General features: G+C 35.3%; 1 protein-coding gene across 2 annotated transcripts in view; it reads left to right on the top strand.

The window, feature by feature from the left end:
- LOC110637695 (calmodulin-interacting protein 111) overlaps positions 1–13,215 on the top strand; it is a 30,451-nt gene extending 17,236 nt beyond the window's left edge. Inside the window, exons 3-12 of one of the 2 annotated variants that reach the window (XM_021787972.2) lie at positions 58–122; positions 387–1,273; positions 2,361–2,565; positions 3,081–3,288; positions 5,898–6,352; positions 7,046–7,469; positions 7,673–7,753; positions 7,871–8,061; positions 8,149–8,336; positions 12,539–13,215. In XM_021787972.2, coding sequence (XP_021643664.2) covers positions 69–122; positions 387–1,273; positions 2,361–2,565; positions 3,081–3,288; positions 5,898–6,352; positions 7,046–7,469; positions 7,673–7,753; positions 7,871–8,061; positions 8,149–8,336; positions 12,539–12,620 — 2,775 coding nt within the window. In that variant the 5' untranslated portion in view covers positions 58–68 and the 3' untranslated portion in view covers positions 12,621–13,215. The remainder of the gene's footprint in view (positions 1–57; positions 123–386; positions 1,274–2,360; positions 2,566–3,080; positions 3,289–5,897; positions 6,353–7,045; positions 7,470–7,672; positions 7,754–7,870; positions 8,062–8,148; positions 8,337–12,538) is intronic. The other variant, XM_021787962.2, reaches the window with a different exon arrangement.
- The last annotated feature ends 5,759 nt before the right edge of the window (positions 13,216–18,974 follow it).

Raw genomic sequence — 18,974 nt, 5'->3', positions numbered from 1 at the left:
TAAACTAGCTGGAAGCACATGAATGGAGTTTTCTTTTGATATTGTAATTTTTAACAGCCCTCCTGAGAATGCTGAGCTGCTCCTCTCTTAAGGACCATGCCATATGCATGAGGGCTCACCAGGTGAGTCTACACACAAAATATCATGCCAAAACGTGCATGTGTATGAAACTGAGTTTTGAAAATGGTTTAACCATATTTGCCAATTGTTAATCATCTGTTTTTAATAATTGTGCAATTGGTACAGTTAGTTGTTGGCTAGTTGCTACGTCACATTTTACATTCTTTCTTGCATAAAATTTTTGCAGGTTTTTGTGTAATTAATTCATTTCATGGCATCATTATCTGGCAATCTAGAAGTTCACCTTTTCTTTTCTTTTTCTCCAGGCTTTGAAGGATGGAGTGCGGTTGTCTTCAAACCTTTATTGTACAATGGGATGTCCTGAGTCAGGAAGGTTTGTATTTATTTACCCTATACAAAGTCAATTTCTAACTGGTCTGGGAAATGGAGATAATGATGTACATGATAGAAAAGTTGATAGTCTCAAAGTTCATAACTGCAATGAATTGCACTTGGAGCTGGTTCCTACTAAGAAGAGGGAAAAATTGAGCAATGATATGATCTCCATGATGAAATCTGCAGAAAAAACACATGAGCAATCTGAAAATGGGAAGATTTCATCCCCTAGGACACCTTTGTATCAGCCAAAGCTAATCTCTACTAGTCCTAGTCAATTAGTTTCATCAAGATGTGAAGAAGCAACATCTAATTTATTCAATCTAAGCACTACTTCTGTTGATTCGTTTGATATCAAAGAGTTCTTAAAGGATGAATGTGGCAAGCAACTTCTGCAGGCTTGTGCCACTTCATGGTTATATTCTCGTATTTTAATATGTGGAAATCTTGTGGCTATCCCCATACTTTCGGAGCTTTGCCTTTTCCGTATCACAAGTTTGAATAAAATGCTGGGAGAATGTACAAATCAAGATTTGATGAAAGAAAGAAGTCATAGCATATATCCTCAATCTCATGAATTAGTAGACAACATGATAGATGCTTTTTCCATAAAACATGAAACAAAAGTATATTTACATCCACCAATGAGTTTGGCAACTGAAACCCCCCAGAAGAGTGGCCTTCCATTTGAGAGAATTGACCGTGAGGGTTTGAAAAACATTCCAGGACATGATATATCAAAATTAGGTGGTCTACCTAGAGAATATGCAGTTTTGAAGGATATAATTATGTCATCCATGAAGAACTCTTTGTCAAGGTATGTTGTTTATTTATTTATTTATTTTTTTGAAATTTTATTTGAATTTGCTTTATTAACTACTTTCTTTGATAGTGACATTATGTTTAAGGAACTTTCCTTTCTATCTATTTTTGTAATTGAATTGTGTAAATGCTAACATGGTAAAACACCTAGAAAGAATGGACAGTCTGTACATTAAAATGTCAGGACTATGGTGCTTATGATAAAACATACAAATTACTAAGATGTTTTAGGGATGATGGTATCTGACTATCTGTCAAGCATGCTAGGATGATGGTATCTATCTATCAAGCATGCTAGTGGTCAAGTACCACTTTAAATCCTCTAAACACATGATGAATGTCTGTCCTTTGTAGCCAAGAAACATGCTTCAAAGTTCAAACTGATGAAACCCATAAACCCTGTTGAATCTGGGACAATGGGAGAAAGCATCTAGAACTTCATCTGTTAAGAAGTGTATTAAACAACTGTGGTAAGCTGTTAGGCTTCTTATTTAAGCATAAATTATTTGAATTTTGAACTTCAAGATCATTCTCTCACTTTTTCCAGTATTCAGCCCATCATTGCATTGATCCTTTTCTTAAAGATTTTCTGGTGTCCTTTTCTATTATTATTATTATTATTATTATTATTATTTATTTATTTATTTATTTATTTATTTATTAATTCTGTGCTATGGACAATATTCCATGATATGTTTTCTATATGATATTTTCCCCTTAAATTTTGCCTTTTCTGTAGAATCATAAGCAACATATCATATGACATAAGTTGTGTTCATTAGTTAGTGTTCCATAATTTGTTAATCATTCTGCCAGTATAGATTCTTTTTGAGTCTTATGGCATTTAATTGAAATTCTGAACTCTAGGCCTTGGTTAAAAATCCTAAGTATAATCACTATCTTCTTTAAGTAGGAATGGTAACTTAACACATTGTTTGGGATGGAAGAGATAGTTAAGCATGTTTTATGCTTTTATATCTACTTTTGTAACTGTGCGATGGGTCCATTCATTATTTCCAATTCAGTTTTGTATTTTTCTGCACAATGATTTTTTATTATTGATTATTGACATAACTATTTAGTCTTGGTTTACAACCAACAAAGGGAGTGCTTCTTCATGGCCCACCTGGCACAGGAAAGACCTCTTTGGCTCAATTATGTGCTTTTGATGCTGGTGTCAACCTTTTCTCTGTGAATGGACCTGAGATAATAAGACAATATCATGGAGAAAGTGAGCAAGCAATTAATGAAGTTTTTTATTCTGCCAGTCGAGATGCACCTGCTGTGGTTAGATTTCTTCTCTCTTGGTTTTTAATTTTTCGCCTTTTTTTTCCCCTAATTTATTGGGACCCTTTCCTTCTTCAAACAAAGTGAAAAGTGTTAATTATTTTGGTATTGAACTGCAATGTGTAGCAGTTTTTCACCAATTCTAGTCTAAAGCTATGTTGTGCAATTTAACATGCTGGAAGTGAAAACTTGAAGTCAATTTGATAGTGCATTGACAATTACCTCTGGACATGCTCTTCTTAATTAACCTTTCGCACATTTGACAATTTGATAGTGAACTGAAATAATGTGTATTTATCTTATATATATGTAGCTTTTATTGTTTTATGCTGTCAAAATTGCAGTGAAGAACTATTTTTTTTGTGTTTAGATTGAACTGTAGTATTCAAATCTATAACGGTATAAGTTTGTTGTCAGTGCAGATTACGTGTTTAATCTTAAAGGTTATACTTTTCCTAAACTCACAGTTTACTATGTTATACATAGATGGTTTACCTTTTGTTGTCCTTTTACAGATTTTTATTGATGAGTTGGATGCTATTGCTCCTTCACGGAAAGATGGAGGTGAAGAACTTTCCCAAAGAATGGTAGCTACATTGTTAAATTTGATGGATGGGATTAGAAGGACTGATGGACTACTTGTAATTGCTGCTACAAACAGGCCTGATAGCATTGAGCCTGCACTGAGACGGCCTGGAAGACTCGACAGAGAAATTGAGATAGGTAACACAACTGATCCCCCTCCTCCTTCCCCCTTCTTTTATGAATTAAAGTTTTTATATTCTCTGTAGCAATGCTGCCCTCCAATTTTTTATATTTCATTTAGATCTCGTATGATCAATTATTCTGCAAGGACTTAGGTCCAAAGTATGTGTTATAAATAGTAGGTAGCAATGTTCATAACAAACTCTTGACTTGTCAGATTACGCAAGCCCAATCATCACCAATTTCTCCATTTAATTATATGCCTAATCATCACCAATTTCTCCATTTAATTATATGCATAATAGAAATTCTTCTTAAATATGTTTAGGATCAAACTTGAACTTGCCAACCATGGTGCATCAAAATCAATGAACTAGTGGTCTCATATGGCATTTCACATAAATGTCATATTTAAAGGGGAAACTATGTATCACATATAGATAGCAATTAAAATATGAATCGGCTAACGTTTAGGCTTTCAATTGCAATTGCAATGAGATAGTTTTTCCTGCTGGATGAATTGGGCCTTGGTGGATCTTGCATAACATTCTTTGCATTGTTTTCCATTAGATCTATTGATATGAGCTTGAGTTTGTGAATGGGATATGGGACATTCTACTGGTGGTATTAAAGTTCATCTTGTGCAAAAGAGCTCTTGGAGCTTGTCGGATTCAAATACTTATCACCTTTTTGGTTCAAAGTGACAAAATATATAGACCATATCCATAACAAAGAAACCAATAATCTAGGCTTAAAATAGTGGAGATGAAACCAGCAGCCCCAAGACTAGGACTATGAATAACCAATAAAGAGAAGTGACCCAACTAACATGGCCATGCGCCAAGCACTCTGTGTCCTACTTCATTCAGTTTGCATCCCCACTTAAAACTATTTCATAGTATGTCCCATAACCATTTCACTTGCATTCCCACTTAAACTACTTCATAGTATGTCCCATAACTTCCTGCTTAATGTAGAGCCATTGCACTTGTCAAGTAGAACCATGTCCATGGGCCATGCCCACCTATACAGAACCACTTGTAACATTCACCTCTCCCTCCCAAGTGGAACCACTTGTCCTCAAGGAGAAATGTTTGAAAGGGGTTGTGGAAGTTTGTTGGAATGTTAGGGTCCCAATGTCCCACATACTGAGCTAGATGTGGGTAGACAAAGCTTTGGGCTCCTTCCCCTAGCAGCTACCTTTCTGAGCCAAGTTCTTTTGAGGCATTTATTAGATACAGGTCAACAAGATAGGACAGAATGAAGCATTTTCTTTTACAACTTTGTGGTATGAGGGGGAATGTTTGGTAATCTAAAAATTTAATAAATTCAGTCAAGTCTTTGTAAAAGAATACATGAAATTAGCATAAAATCTCCCTATGATGATCGATGACTTAATCTCATAATCCAATACTTTGTCTATAGAATTATCTAATAGGTGTGCTAAAATGTTTGAATTACAGGGATCAACCAAAACTGATGCAGCTCATGTGTGTGTGTGTTTGAAAAAAAAAGGGGGCTAAAACAGAAGGAAAGGGAGGGAAACTGATAAGCACCCAAATGAACATTGCCTAAGGATGCAGACCTCTAATGGAACCCAAGGATCATCAACACCAAAACAAGTTTTCTTTGAACAAAATAAGATGCAATCCCTATGGAAAAAGAAGCACCAGAATATATATTTCAAAGAGGAACAGATCAAGTGTCAACACAATAACCCAACTTGTGGGAGATTACATTGATCATCAAGTAAAATAGGCAAGTGATCAAGTTGCCTAAGTTCTAGTTCTTCCAGAAACTAGCAAGAAAGAAGACTCAAACTCTCTCCAAGGGAGGCTCTCATGTACAGCAGCAATGAAAAACTGAAGAAGAAGATGGTATTCTCTTCCTTATAAACCTAGGGTTACAGAAACATAAGCTAAATTTGTTTAGACAAAAGTTACAAATAAATGTGCTATGTTGGCTATCCTAACAAGAATAGAAAGTGCATTAATTATAAAGACAAAAGATGGCAGCAGCATTTATTGCAAAAGGGCAAAAGGTGGCAGCAATTAATCCCTCTTTGTGGCAGAATATTGGGGCCCACTTGGTCAAAAAGTAGCTCTCTTTAATTCAAATGAACCAATGAGCTCCCTCCACGTGGCATGAACCCTACAAACACCTAGGTGGCTGCCAAGTGGACTCCAGGGTGGCATGAGGCATGTCCAAAGTGGCTGGTGACGTGGTCGATGACGTGGCAATGGAATCTGACGTGGCTGGTGACGTGGCAATGGAAGCTCCAACTTGGCACAAGGTGATCCACTTAGATTCTTGGAGCAAGCAAGCTAGGTCTTCCTTATGTAGCTCCCCTCCTAAGCCGAAAATCCTTTTATGGTCCATGAGCATGCTTTGAAGTTGCTTAGCTCTCGCCCTAGTGATTGCCCCTTTGAAGGGTGGTGGTGCTCTTTGATGATCCTCATCAGAAACAGCAAGAAGAATAATAACAAAGACAATAGTATCAGGATGGAGACTGCTATATGTATTTTTGCTGTCCATTCAATTGTTCCATGTCCTTTCATACTGAACATAACTTTCACCACTCAACAATGCCATTTATGTTTAATTCAATTTTAATTTTTTGTGTACAGGTGTTCCATCTCCTAAGCAACGACTGGATATACTGAACACTCTTCTCAGTCAAATGGAGCATTCTCTTTCAGAAATGCAGGTTCAAAACCTTGCTGTGGCTACACATGGCTTTGTGGGTGCTGATTTAGCTTCCCTCTGCAACGAGGCAGCCTTAGTTTGTCTTAGACGATATGCCAAGTCCAAAAAGTTGTATGATATTTTACATTCCAACGAGTCATCTATTGCATATGAATCTCATCTTGACAGTATGATAAAGGAATCTGATGGCCTGGTTGAGATGCAAGACGTTTGTGCAGATTCTATTGGAACAGTTTCTGAAATTTCAGATAGCAATGATAATGGGGTTAGTTCTAGTTATAAGGAGACATTTTTGGTGGAAAATTTTTTTTTAAAAGTCACTTTCGAAGATTTTGAGAGGGCCAGGATGAAAGTGAGGCCTAGTGCCATGCGGGAGGTAATACTACTATTCACAAATTGTTTAAACAAACCATGTTATGGAACTCTTGATCCATCTTCATATGCAGTCCTAATATCTTGTTATTTAATATGGGAAAAATTGAATGATTGATAGGCTTTGCGCCAGATAGTTCCCTAAATGTTATGCTTCAGCTTAAGACTGCACTTACACTATGTGGCTTTTTGGGTGTTACATGTTGGTATTGTAGCATTTCAGGTGTTGCACGTTGCACTGGATATGTTCCATAAATATGAAGCAGTTGGAAAGATAAATGGATTCTGGTAGATAGCTCAATTATTACTTACTTGTAAATAAGCAGCTGCATTTTTATTGATTATGAGTGTGTTTTATGAGCTGTCAATTATCGAAAGTGACTGAGATATTAGTGCCACTTTTTTAAAAAAAGAGTATGGCCTGTAAGCTTTATTAGGACAAACTTAATATTTGCAATACCTAACTTGTTTGCAAAAGCTCTAGAAATTTGTTATGGAATCTCTCTCCCTCTCTCTCTCTCTCTCTCTCTCTCTCAATTTCTCTACAGCCTTCAGCCTCTTGGTCATAATTGGTATTAAAGCCATTTTAATTGTCATTCTCAAAAGATCTTCTATTAACAGAGACATGTATATAATATGGTGGAGTTGCTAATCTATCCGATTCATCATTTTTTCAAATCTGTTTTTCTACTTCTAGGTGATACTTGAGGTTCCAAAAGTTAATTGGGAAGATGTAGGCGGCCAGAGGGAGGTAAAAGCTCAACTAATGGAAGCAGTGGAATGGCCTCAAAGATATCAAGATGCATTCCTGCGCATTGGTACTCGTCCCCCAACTGGGGTTTTAATGTTTGGTCCTCCTGGTTGTAGCAAAACTCTCATGGCACGTGCAGTAGCTTCTGAAGGTGGACTAAATTTCTTTGCAGTAAAGGGTCCAGAACTTTTTAGCAAATGGGTTGGTGAATCCGAGAAGGCTGTGAAGTCCCTTTTTACAAAGGCCAGGGCTAATGCCCCTTCAATCATATTTTTTGATGAAATTGATGGTCTTGCTGTTATTCGTGGGAAGGAAAATGGAGTTTCAGTTTCTGATAGGGTTATGACTCAACTTCTTGTCGAAATGGATGGTTAGTGATGTGTTGAATTCCCTGTTAGAACTTTGTTTTTTAAGAGATTTTGTTCATGATTTTTTTGCAAAACAAAATCGTTCTGTGGTGGTCACCAAAACTTGAAATTGCCTGAGTTTTATCAGCCTCTAGTTTGTTTTGGAATGCATCATGCTGTCACCCATTTTATTTTTTTGCCTGAGTATATGTTTTGTTGTATTTAGGTTTGCATCAAAGAGTTAATGTTACTGTTATTGCTGCTACTAATCGTCCTGACAAGATTGATCCAGCCCTTTTGAGACCAGGTGCTCTCTCTCTCTCTCATGCACATGCTAGAGACATGCATGTTCACACACAGTTTTGCATTGCCATTGCTTTTTCTGCAATGTGGTTTCTTCCTAAATGATAGAATATCTAAGCAGGACGCTTTGATCGGCTTCTTTATGTGGGACCTCCTAACGAGACTGATAGGGAAGACATATTTCGTATCCATTTGCGTAAGATTCCATGTAGTTCAGACATCAGCATAAAGGAGCTAGCTCATCTTACTGAGGGCTGTACTGGAGCTGATATTTCATTTATCTGCCGTGAAGCAGCTATTGCAGCCATTGAGGTTTTCTGATTTATTTCCATGTTATCTTGAACTCTTCATTTTCTTGTTCATTTATTTGATTTTATTTCATGTTCTCTATATTACTAGGAGTGCATTGATGCTTCTGAAGTAACAATGCAACATTTAAAGACTGTAATTACACATGTCCAGCCATCAAGGGTTCAGTCTTATCAAGACCTATCAGCTAAATTTCAAAGGCTGGTTCACTCTAATCATGGACATGATGAATTACAAATGCAAGATAGCTCAACTGGATCAATCTGGTTTCCCATCCGGTACACACTTTTTCCCTCTGAAATGCATTTTTCTTCTATTGTCTCAACTTCAGTATTTCTTTCCTTTTGTAAACTGGAGGTGGAGCACATGTCCTGACATAAACCACGATGCTTTTTGTACCACAACACCACACCCCACCCCAGCGGCTGCGCCCCCCCCCCCCCAACAACTTAAAAAAAAAAAAAAGGCATAGATCATAGGCCAAAGAGTTCCATTACCATTGCTGAAGTATGTATTTTCCTTCTAGCCTAATATCCTGAACTTTGTATTTTTTTCAAATATATCATACTCTTGGGATAAAAGCTTAGTTGAGTTGAGTATATCATATTCTTTAATTTTATCAATTTTAGGCTAAACTACAATTAGTAACAATTTTATCCAATTTGGCAACGGAAACAAAAATAAATTATATGTTTTACTTATTTGCAATGCTAGTACACATAAAATTTTTTGCTTTATTTTTTAAAAAATAGTTATAGTAAAATTTTATAAACTCAACTCAACTAAGCCTTTATCCCAAAAATTTGGGGTCGGCTATATGGATTCGCTTTTTCCACTCTGAACGATTTTGGGTTAAATCTTTAGAAATGTGTAATGCTTCTAAATCATGCTGTACTACTCTCCTCCAAGTCAATTTAGGTCTACCCCTTTTTTTCTTTCTATCCTCTAGCCTAATGTGCTCTACTTGTCTAACTGGAGCCTCCGTATGTCTACGCTTCACATGACCAAACCACCTCAATCTCCCTTTTCTCAACTTATCTTCAATTGGCACCACTCCTACCTTTTCTCTAATACTTTCATTACGGACTTTATCTAGTCTAGTATGACCACTCATCCACCTTAACATTCTCATCTCTGCAACTCTTATCTTAGATGCATACGACTCTTTCAGTGCCCAACACTCACTACCATATAGCATAGCCATCGTATGGTCATGCGGTAAAATTTTCCTTTTAATTTATTGGGAATCTTACGATCACATAAAACTCTCGTGGCACGTCTCCACTTCAACCATCCGGCTTTAATCCTATGACTAACATCCTCCTCACATCCCCCATCTACTTGAAGGACTGAGCCTAGATATTTAAAGTGATTACTTTGGGACAGTGCCACTCCATTCAAACTAACTCCTTCCCTATCACCAGTTTGGCCTTCACTGAACTTGCAATGCATGTATTCTGTTTTCGTTCTACTTAACTTAAAACCCTTTGACTCTAGAGTACTTCTCAAAAGTTCTAGCTTCCTATTGACTCCTTCTCGTGTCTCATCTATCAGAACAATATCATCCGCAAACATCATGCACCAAGGAATACTCTCTTGTATATGTTTTGTCAGTTCATCTAAAACTAATGTGAAAAGGTAAGGGCTTATGGCTGATCCTTGGTGTAATCCAATTGAGATCGGAAAATCTCTTGTGTCCCCTCTCACTGTGCCCACAATAGTAGTTGCTCCTTCATACATATCTTTCAATACTTGTATGTACCTAATAGATACCCTCTTTTGTTCTAACGCATTCCATAAGACCTCTCTTGGAACACTATCATAAGCCTTCTCCAAATCAATAAAAACCATGTGTAGATCTTTCTTCCCATCTCTATATTTCTCCATCAAGCTTCTAATGAGAAAGATCGCTTCCATAGTTGAACGACCAGGCATGAAACCAAATTGATTGAGAGAGATAGAAGTATCATGACGTAGTCGATGCTCCACAACTCTCTCCCACAACTTCATAGTATGGCTCATGAGTTTAATTCCCCTATAGTTTGAGCAACTCTGTATGTCTCCCTTATTTTTAAAAATAGGTACTAAAATACTCTTCCTCCATTCATCAGGCATTTTCTTTGAGTTTAGAATCTTATTAAATAATTTAGTTAACCATGCCACTCCCATATCTCCCAAATACTTCCACACTTCAATTGGTATTTCATCGGGTCCACAGGCTTTACCTACTTTCATTCTCTTAAGTGCTTCCTTTACTTCTAAAGATCTAATCCTTCTAGTATAATTTACATTCTTTTCTATTGTTCTATAATCTATATTCACGCTATTTCCATTTTGACTATTATTAAAGAGATCATTAAAATAATTTTTTCATCTTTCTTTAATGTCCCCATCTTTCTTTAATGTCCTCATCTTTCACCAACACTTTTCCTTCTTTATCCTTAATGCACCTAACTTGATTGAGATCTTGACATTTCCTTTCTCTACTCCTAGCTAATCTATAAATATCTTTCTTCCCTTCTTTAGTTCCAAGTTTCTCATATAACTTTTCAAAGGCCTGTGCTCTTGCTTGGCTAACTGCCTTTTTTGCCTCTTTCTTTGCTATCTTGTACTGTTCATATGCCTCATTATTATCACATTTAGGTAATTTCTTATACCATTCCCTTTTTCTCTTCACCGCCTTTTGTACTTCCTCATTCCACCACCATCTCTCTTTTGAGGGTGGTCCATGTCCTTTAGACTCCCCAAGTACTTTTCTAGCTACTTCTCTAATCTTTAATGCCATCTGTATCCACATATCATTGGCCTCCATATCTAGCTTCCATACTTCAGACTCAAGAAGCTCATTTTTGAACTTCACTTGCTTTACTCCTTTGAACTCCCACCACTTTGTTCGAGCTACACTATTTCTTCTGACCTTACTTGAATTGTTCCTAAACTTGACATCCAAGACCACCAACCTATGTTGACTTGTTAAAGCCTCTCCTGGAATGACCTTGCAATCCTTGCATAGAGCTCTATTTGTCTTCCTGGTTAAGAGGAAGTCGATTTGGCTTCTATGTTGCCCACTTTTGAAAGTCACTAAATGTGACTCTTTTTATAAAGTAGGTATTTGCTAGTATTAGGTCGTATGCCATAGCAAAATCCAGGATACTTTTTCCCTCCTCATTTCGACTGCCAAAACCAAAACCTTCATGAACATTCTCATAACCTTGCCTATCACTTCCTATATGTCCATTCAAATCTCCACCAATGAAAACATTCTTCATTCGGTATGCTTTGCATTAAATCATCCATATCTTCCCAAAACCTTTGTTTACTCTCACTGTCTAGTCCTATTTGTGGGGCATAAGCACTAACTATATTTATTGTTTCTCCGTCTAGTACTAGCTTTACTAGTATAATTCTATCTCCTACTCTTTTCACAGCTACTACTGCGCCTTTCAATGTCCTGTCTATGATTATACCCACTCCGTTCTTCTTTCTCTCCTTTCCGGTAAACCACAATTTATACCCTGAATTACCCACTTCCTTACTTTTCTCTCCTACCCATTTAGTCTCCTGAATGCAAGCAATATTCACCCTTCTCCTTTCCAAGGTATCCACAAGCTCCATTAATTTTCCTGTAAGTGATCCAACATTCCAAGTACCAACCCTGATCCTCCTCCTATCCTGCTCCTTCCTAATTGGTCTCCTTCTATGATATCTTCTATTATTTTCTATGTCTATCTTGTGTTCTGTTCCACTATTTGTTCTATTATCTGTCCTATGGACTAACTTCTTTACCCACACCCGTCCATGATGTGGGAACCCTTGCTCACTTAACACCACACCCGGGCGCCGGCATGGCGCGTCGCTTTCGGTGAACGCCCTACACCCTTGCATATTTATCACTACACCCGGGCTCCGATGTAGCGCGTCGTTAGTAGAGGACGCCCCAACGTTTATATCATTTGAATCCATATCATAGGGTGTGACGAAATTTTTACGCTGGTTGTCACCTACCGCAACCCTCCTCCTTTATCCGGGCTTGGGACCGGCTAAGCGCAAACTACTTAGGCGGAGTTTATAGTAAAATTTTATAGTAATTGATAAATAAAATATATTAATTTTTTTTATAAAGAGAAAAAGTTCTACAGTATAATATATATTATTAGTAGTACTGTAGGTTTTACATGCACATTTCAATTCTAATGCACTAGACTGGATAAAATTATTATCAATGTTGTATTTTGGACTAAAATTAAAAAGGATAAATTTGAAAATAATATGTGAAGTTCATGATTTTTTTTTTTATTTTTTATTTTTTATCATTAGTCCTTCCCTTTTCAAGAAGGAAGTTGAAGTGTTTCTATGCTTTTTTATTATGTACATTTCATCTCTTCTATGAAATCAATGGTTTGAATGTGTGTACCTGTTCTTTGTTGCAGTTTTGTTTTTTATACAATTTTTTTTTTCTGGTGTTTCTATTTTGTGGCAGGACCCTTATAAAATCCGCCATGCAGTTCTTATATCATTTACTGGCTCCAGGCTCAAAATCTTCGAGTCATGCTGCAAGCTAACAGCATGTCCCTCTACAAGTAGCGGTAGACAACTAAACATGTCCTTAATCCCAGTGGCGTTGAAACTTTACCAATTGCCTGCCATGAACATGGTCTTCTAGGGGGTGAGATCCAGAATTCAGATAGCCCGATCATGGTGGTAAATATCATCACTACTTAAACATAGCATACTTATGAGCAAAATATAGCTGGAACTTATTTATGAGACAGGGATGGTGCAAATTTTGTATGGCTTTTTGGGTTTGTCTCGTCAATTATTGAGTGTAAGTAACTTCCCTTGGATATATGAAAAGATTGATTGATCCTCAAAATTCAGAGCCCAGTTTGTCATGGCCTTTCAAGACAGTCCACTTGAGTTATGGTTTCAGATTGAACAGAACAGTTGGGGCAGTATGGGCCTTTTGATGATATCACAGCTGCAACTTTAGTTTTTGCTATGATGGTTTCAATTGAAATTTCAGTTTTACTATGTTGATTTTGACAATTTGTGGAAAGAGATTGCTGAAAATGTGGTGCTTACCTCTCTGAGAGATACCAATATAAAAAATTCAATTTCTCTTATATGAAATCATAGAAAAGAATTATGTTCTTTTGATGGATTTGCCCCCACCTTTAAAATCAGAGAGGACTTCTCCCTCCACATATCATAATGCTGGGAGATGTAAAACTTGAAAACGTGCGGATCACAGAGCAATTTTCATTTTTTTTCTTCTAATTTTACTCTTTATAATAGTTTTATCGTTAAATTTAATTTGTAATATAATTTTTTTTAAATTGATAATAATAATATTTTTTAACATTTTTATATTTCCTGACTATCATGCTAACTTAGAATTACTTTTAAAATAATAATAATAATAATAATAATAATAATAATAATAATAATAATAAAATGACCTAAATACTCTTCAATTACTCAGCCTTCTTCTTCACCCATTACTCCTCTCTTCTCTCTCTCTCAAAACTGGTAATGGTCAATTTTGGTTTTCCAAAAACGAAAATCATAAAACATGGACTTTAACCAAAGAATAAATTTGAATGAAATTTTCAATCCATAAACAAATTTCATAAATCAAATAAACAAATTTTTACACTAAAAATTAAAATTAAAAATCAACAAAATCAATACACATTCAATCGAACATTGCATTGTTATTGTGATAATATAGGAAGTCAACTATACACATTCCTATTCTAATTAGTATAATATATACACGTGCATAGATTGATAAATATGCGTATAATATGCCTGTAAGGGGCCGAAAATAATTCCATATCTTGGCATGGTTGTGCTTCTATTTCAACACTGCCTTATTTGTGGTTTATTTGTGTTTTTGTTTCATCACGACTTTTAATTGTTCCCTTTGTAAAAGTGATGAAGAGTAAGTTGGTGGTATCAGAGTTGATGGTTTTGTAAGGATGAGTATGGAGATGGTAATCAGTAATTCTTGTGGCGCCTTTGCATGTGGATGGAGGAGCAATGAGACTTTTGATAACTGTGGCCAATAGATTGGTGACTTTTGGTAAAGGAGAGTTGAGGCGCAATTAAAAAAAAGAGTGGACACATGATAACAAATAGCGTGGCCTTCAAAGGCGCTTGCTCCAATTGAAAATGATCTTGGTATCAAGTAGACTCGTGATGGGTTTATGGAGTAATTGGGCTTTTAGTGACATCATAAATATTAAGTTAAGAGAAAGGCTTCTGTTTGAGGAGGAGGAAGCCCAGTAAGCCCAATGTGGAAGTGCCTCATACTTAAGAAGGAGATTTGTTGGGGAAAAAAAATTCAAGTGTGAGTGAAGGTGATGGGATGAGTGAACGACTTAAAAGTGGAAATGACAACCTAACTCCAATTGGCCTAGATAACTTTCAGACCTTAAATGACTAGCCTAAAATGATTAACCCAAGTTATTGTAGTAGTTGGAGCTTAGATTATATATACAATTTGCTTATCCCAACAATATGGGATAATTCCACTCGATGCAAGGTGGCGGGGCATTATAATCTCTCTATTAAATCGCAACCCATGTTAATGCTATGCTATATTAGATGCAATTGTAAGTTAGGACTGGATTCTTAGGGATTGTGGTTCACTAGTGCCTTGGGCAGCTCTGTCACACCTTATTTCTTATAAGGCATGACATGTTCCCGTAGCATACCTAATGAATTATCGAACTACACCTATCGATAACCCATTAAATATACTACAAGGGATTTTAAACAAAGCATAGCATTTTATTTTACTTTTATACTGTGGAAAAACTACATTGTGATGGATGAAACTTTAGCAAACCCAAAACTTATTTACATGTCAAGTAAACATTCATTGGAAATAATAATAAACTAAATATTATAAAAGTTACATTTCCATAAGTCTTAAAATAAAATTTCAAATATTTACAATCCAAAATGCTTAAGTAATGTAATGCTTTTTAATACAAACTGCTCAATGTTCGAACATCTATACATATAGTTATAAAATACATCAAAAGGAAATTACAGGGGTATACCTAATATATATACCCACAATCAATACAAAATGCTGCTTTCAAGTTTCTCACTCGGCAGCTTTTTCCTTTCCCTTACCTGCGACAGCATAAATAAGCTATCGCTGAGTATATCACTCAGTGGTGCACAACTAATAACTTTAAAACTTAAAATAAAGCACAACTTATCAAAATATAATAAATCATATTTTGCATAAGCATGAAAACATCACGTAAAAGTTTTAAGTCTATAAGAATCATTTATTAAAATTACCTTTCAAATGAGAAATTATACTTCACAAATCACAATTCACAATTCACAAATATAAGTGTTGCCAACATTAACACACAATTTAAACTATGATACAAAATTTCACGATCAATGACGTGTTGTATACCACGGCTTTGCTCAACCTCACTAACCGTTATTAATGAGGGAAGGACTAGCTAGCTAATGAGTACTCATATAGTCTCACCCCACTAACCATTATTAATAGGGGATATAATCATAATCAAATATCAAACTCCAAGTAGTCGTTATTACTGAGGACTTTTGAAAGGGACTTTCTTACTAACTGTGGTTTCAAAAGAATTTTCAAAAGTTTCCCAATCAACAATCACATTTGCAAACCAATAAATACATTCAAATCATCATAAAACTCATATAGAGGTAGCAACACCCAAAATTTTCAAATGCAAGAGAAAAATCATATCTCAATCAAATTAAACTCATTCAAAGCAAATTCATTCAAATAAACTCGTTCCAATCAATTTACAAGTTTAAAAATAAAAGAAAAGATTAGTTGTGCACAAACCTTCAATGAACTCTTTTCTCCTTACTTACTTCTCCATGTCCATCCCAACTTCTTTTTCTACTGAAAACACACAAATAGAATACCTCAATACTCATCTCAATTGCTGCCAAGAACTCATTACATGAATGTCTAATGCATCTCAAGTTAGCTTTGCAAATTTTAAAAAGTTTTGATTTTCTGGTAGCTTGGTACATTGAATTTTGAACTCAATTTTTACCTAGTTTCAATCATAATTTGGTGAAGTGTTCTTCATGAAAATTTTTCCTCTAGGTCTTAAATTTATTTTAATTTTTGAATCACTAATTTAGAGTTGTGTAGCTCATATTATGACCAAAATAGTAGTTACTATTCACATGAGCATATTTTGACAGATTTGGTGACTTAATTTTGCCCAGCAATTTGATTAAGTCTATAATTAGCCTTAAGTTCTTCATATGAAATGTTTTACTATGTTTGAGGTTTTCATCGGTTCAAGAATCATCTAAATTGGAGTTTTCTAGAGAGATTTATGATAATGCAAAATTTACTGTTCACGTGGTCCAAATTCTGCAGATTCAGGTTCTGGTATATTCATTAAGTTAACTTCGCTCAGTAATTTGATTAAGTTTAGGTCATAATTTGGCCTTGAGTTCTTCATATGAAATATTCTTCTATGTTTAAGGTTTCCATCAGTTCAAGAATTACCTAATTTGGAGTTTTTTAGAGAGAGTTATGACAATTCAAATTTTACTGTTCACGTGCTTAATTTCTGCAACTTCTAGGTTTTGGCAGATTTGTTGACCCAACTTAGCTCAGCAATTTGGTTGGGTTAAGTTCATAATTTGGTTTTACATTCTTCATATGAAATGTTCTACTATGTTCAAGGTTTCCATCGGTTCAAGAATCACCTAATTTTGAGTTTTCTAGAGAGAGTTATGATAATGCAAACTTTACTGTTCACATGGTCACTACTGCAGATTCTAGAATTCCACCTCTAGATTGAAGGCTCATTTAGGGTAGCTTATGGTTATTTTCTAATCAGCATATCTCCATAAAAATAAGTTTCATTTTAAATTGGTTTCACACTAATTGGAGTTGTGTAGCTCAACTTATGAGCTGCCAAACACACTAGACTTAGTGTCCAAAAATTTTGCCCGAAGGTTCAATTGTCACCTCCCTTAAATTTCTTCCACTAAACCAACATCAATTCACATTTAACTCACCCAAAATGATCATAATTTAACATTAATATATCCATAGCACTTCATAGCACAAAATCCCCAAATTTTCCTCAAACCTCCAAATTCCCAACTTCACAATTCATGCAATCCCATAACATTTACTTCATTAATCATGTACACTTCATCAATTCAACATAATTTTTCAACTAAAATATGTCAAATGACCATAATTTGGTCTTATAAACATCAATTGCATAGCACCACATAAAAGCCCTAATTTCCCATGAACTCTAATCTTCCATTTTCTAATTTATGAAATTCTCATGAAATTTCTCTATCCCAAACATGTATACTACTTCAATTAAACTTGAATTCATCATCAATTTAGCTAGAATAGATAGTTTTCCATGGTTGGCCAAAAACCCTAACTTAGGTTCCATGCATGATTCTTAAATTTCTTAGGTTAATCACCTCATAAATAACTCTAATCCCATGCATACACAATTAGTTTAGGTAGAATAATCACTTACCTCAACAGCGACTTTCAAATCTTCAATTTCTCTTTCAAATCTCTTGTTCTTCTTGCTTCAATCCCTCAATCTAAGGTTACTTTAATGTTTCCTACTAGTTTAATGGAGAACCCATGGATGAAAAAGTGGGGAAATCAAGAGTGGATGGAGGTTGCAAATGGGGGAATGAAGAAAATAGAGAGAGAAAAGATGGGGGGAGGGTGGCGGCAATGAGAAGTGGAAGAGAGAAAATGAGCTTTTGTTTTTAGTTAATTTTTTTTTTTTATCTTGTCTCTTATATATTTTCCCCAAATTTTAGTTTATTTAAATTATAAATTTTAATTGTGTCATGGTGGGGTCATGCATATGTCATAATAAATTAGAATTTTAGTTTTCATTTCTTTTATTTCCTTTACACATTTTTATTTGAATTTACCTCAAAATTTCTTCCTAATTCAATGCCTTAATTTTATTTAATTTAATTAACATTTTGGTCAAAAATCAATTTTTGAAGTGAATTGACCAAAATACCCCTCACCGTGTTATGATCTATCTTTTTATGATACCCGATGAGTCCTTAGATTTTTTATTCACTTGAATTTTTATTGTGTATATCTCAATTAATTTTTCTTTTATTTTTGGTCCTCAAGGTGTCTTTGAATAGTACTAGTCACAGACCAAAAATGGTACTATTTAGAGCTCAGAGGTTCGGGGTGTTACAATTCTCCCCTTCTTAAAAATAAAATTTTATCCTCGAAATTTACCTGGCCTCAGTCTTTGAAGAGTTGTGGGTGCTACCTTCTCATGTCTTCCTTACGCTCCCATGTAGCCTCCTGACCTGAATGATGGTTCCACAGCACTTTCACGAGAGGTATTTGCTTGTTCCTCAGCTGCTTCACCTCAATCTCCTCTACTGGCAAAATGTGAGAGGGGTCTGATCTATACCTCCTCAACATGGATGTGACACCCCTTACCCGTCTATAGTGTAGCCGAGCAAAATATGCCACACAGTGTGCCGGAGCACCATATCTTATTTTATTACAATTTACCATTTCTTAATTTGTTTATTTATTTATCACTAAGTGAGATTTATGTCATTTAATTCATAATTTCAGGTTTTGAAAATTTTACAGAAAATATGGTAGATTGCCGACTAAAAATAGAGAAAATAGTTATTCGGAACCTATGAAAAACTCCCAAATTTTCATTCATTCCCAAACTCCAAATAATTTCAACACAAAGTCATTACAATTCATCAAATCTCAACACTTCTCAACATTTCAAACTCAAAAGTTCAATTTCATTCTATGCATGAATAATTACATACTCATATTTACAAAGAAATGTTCAAATTCATTAATTCATAATAAGTACAATAATTACAGA

The sequence above is a fragment of the Hevea brasiliensis genome, chromosome 5 (genome assembly GCF_030052815.1).
Source record: "Hevea brasiliensis isolate MT/VB/25A 57/8 chromosome 5, ASM3005281v1, whole genome shotgun sequence".
Lineage (NCBI taxonomy): Eukaryota > Viridiplantae > Streptophyta > Magnoliopsida > Malpighiales > Euphorbiaceae > Hevea > Hevea brasiliensis.
This window is presented reverse-complemented; position numbering and strand designations above follow the sequence as displayed.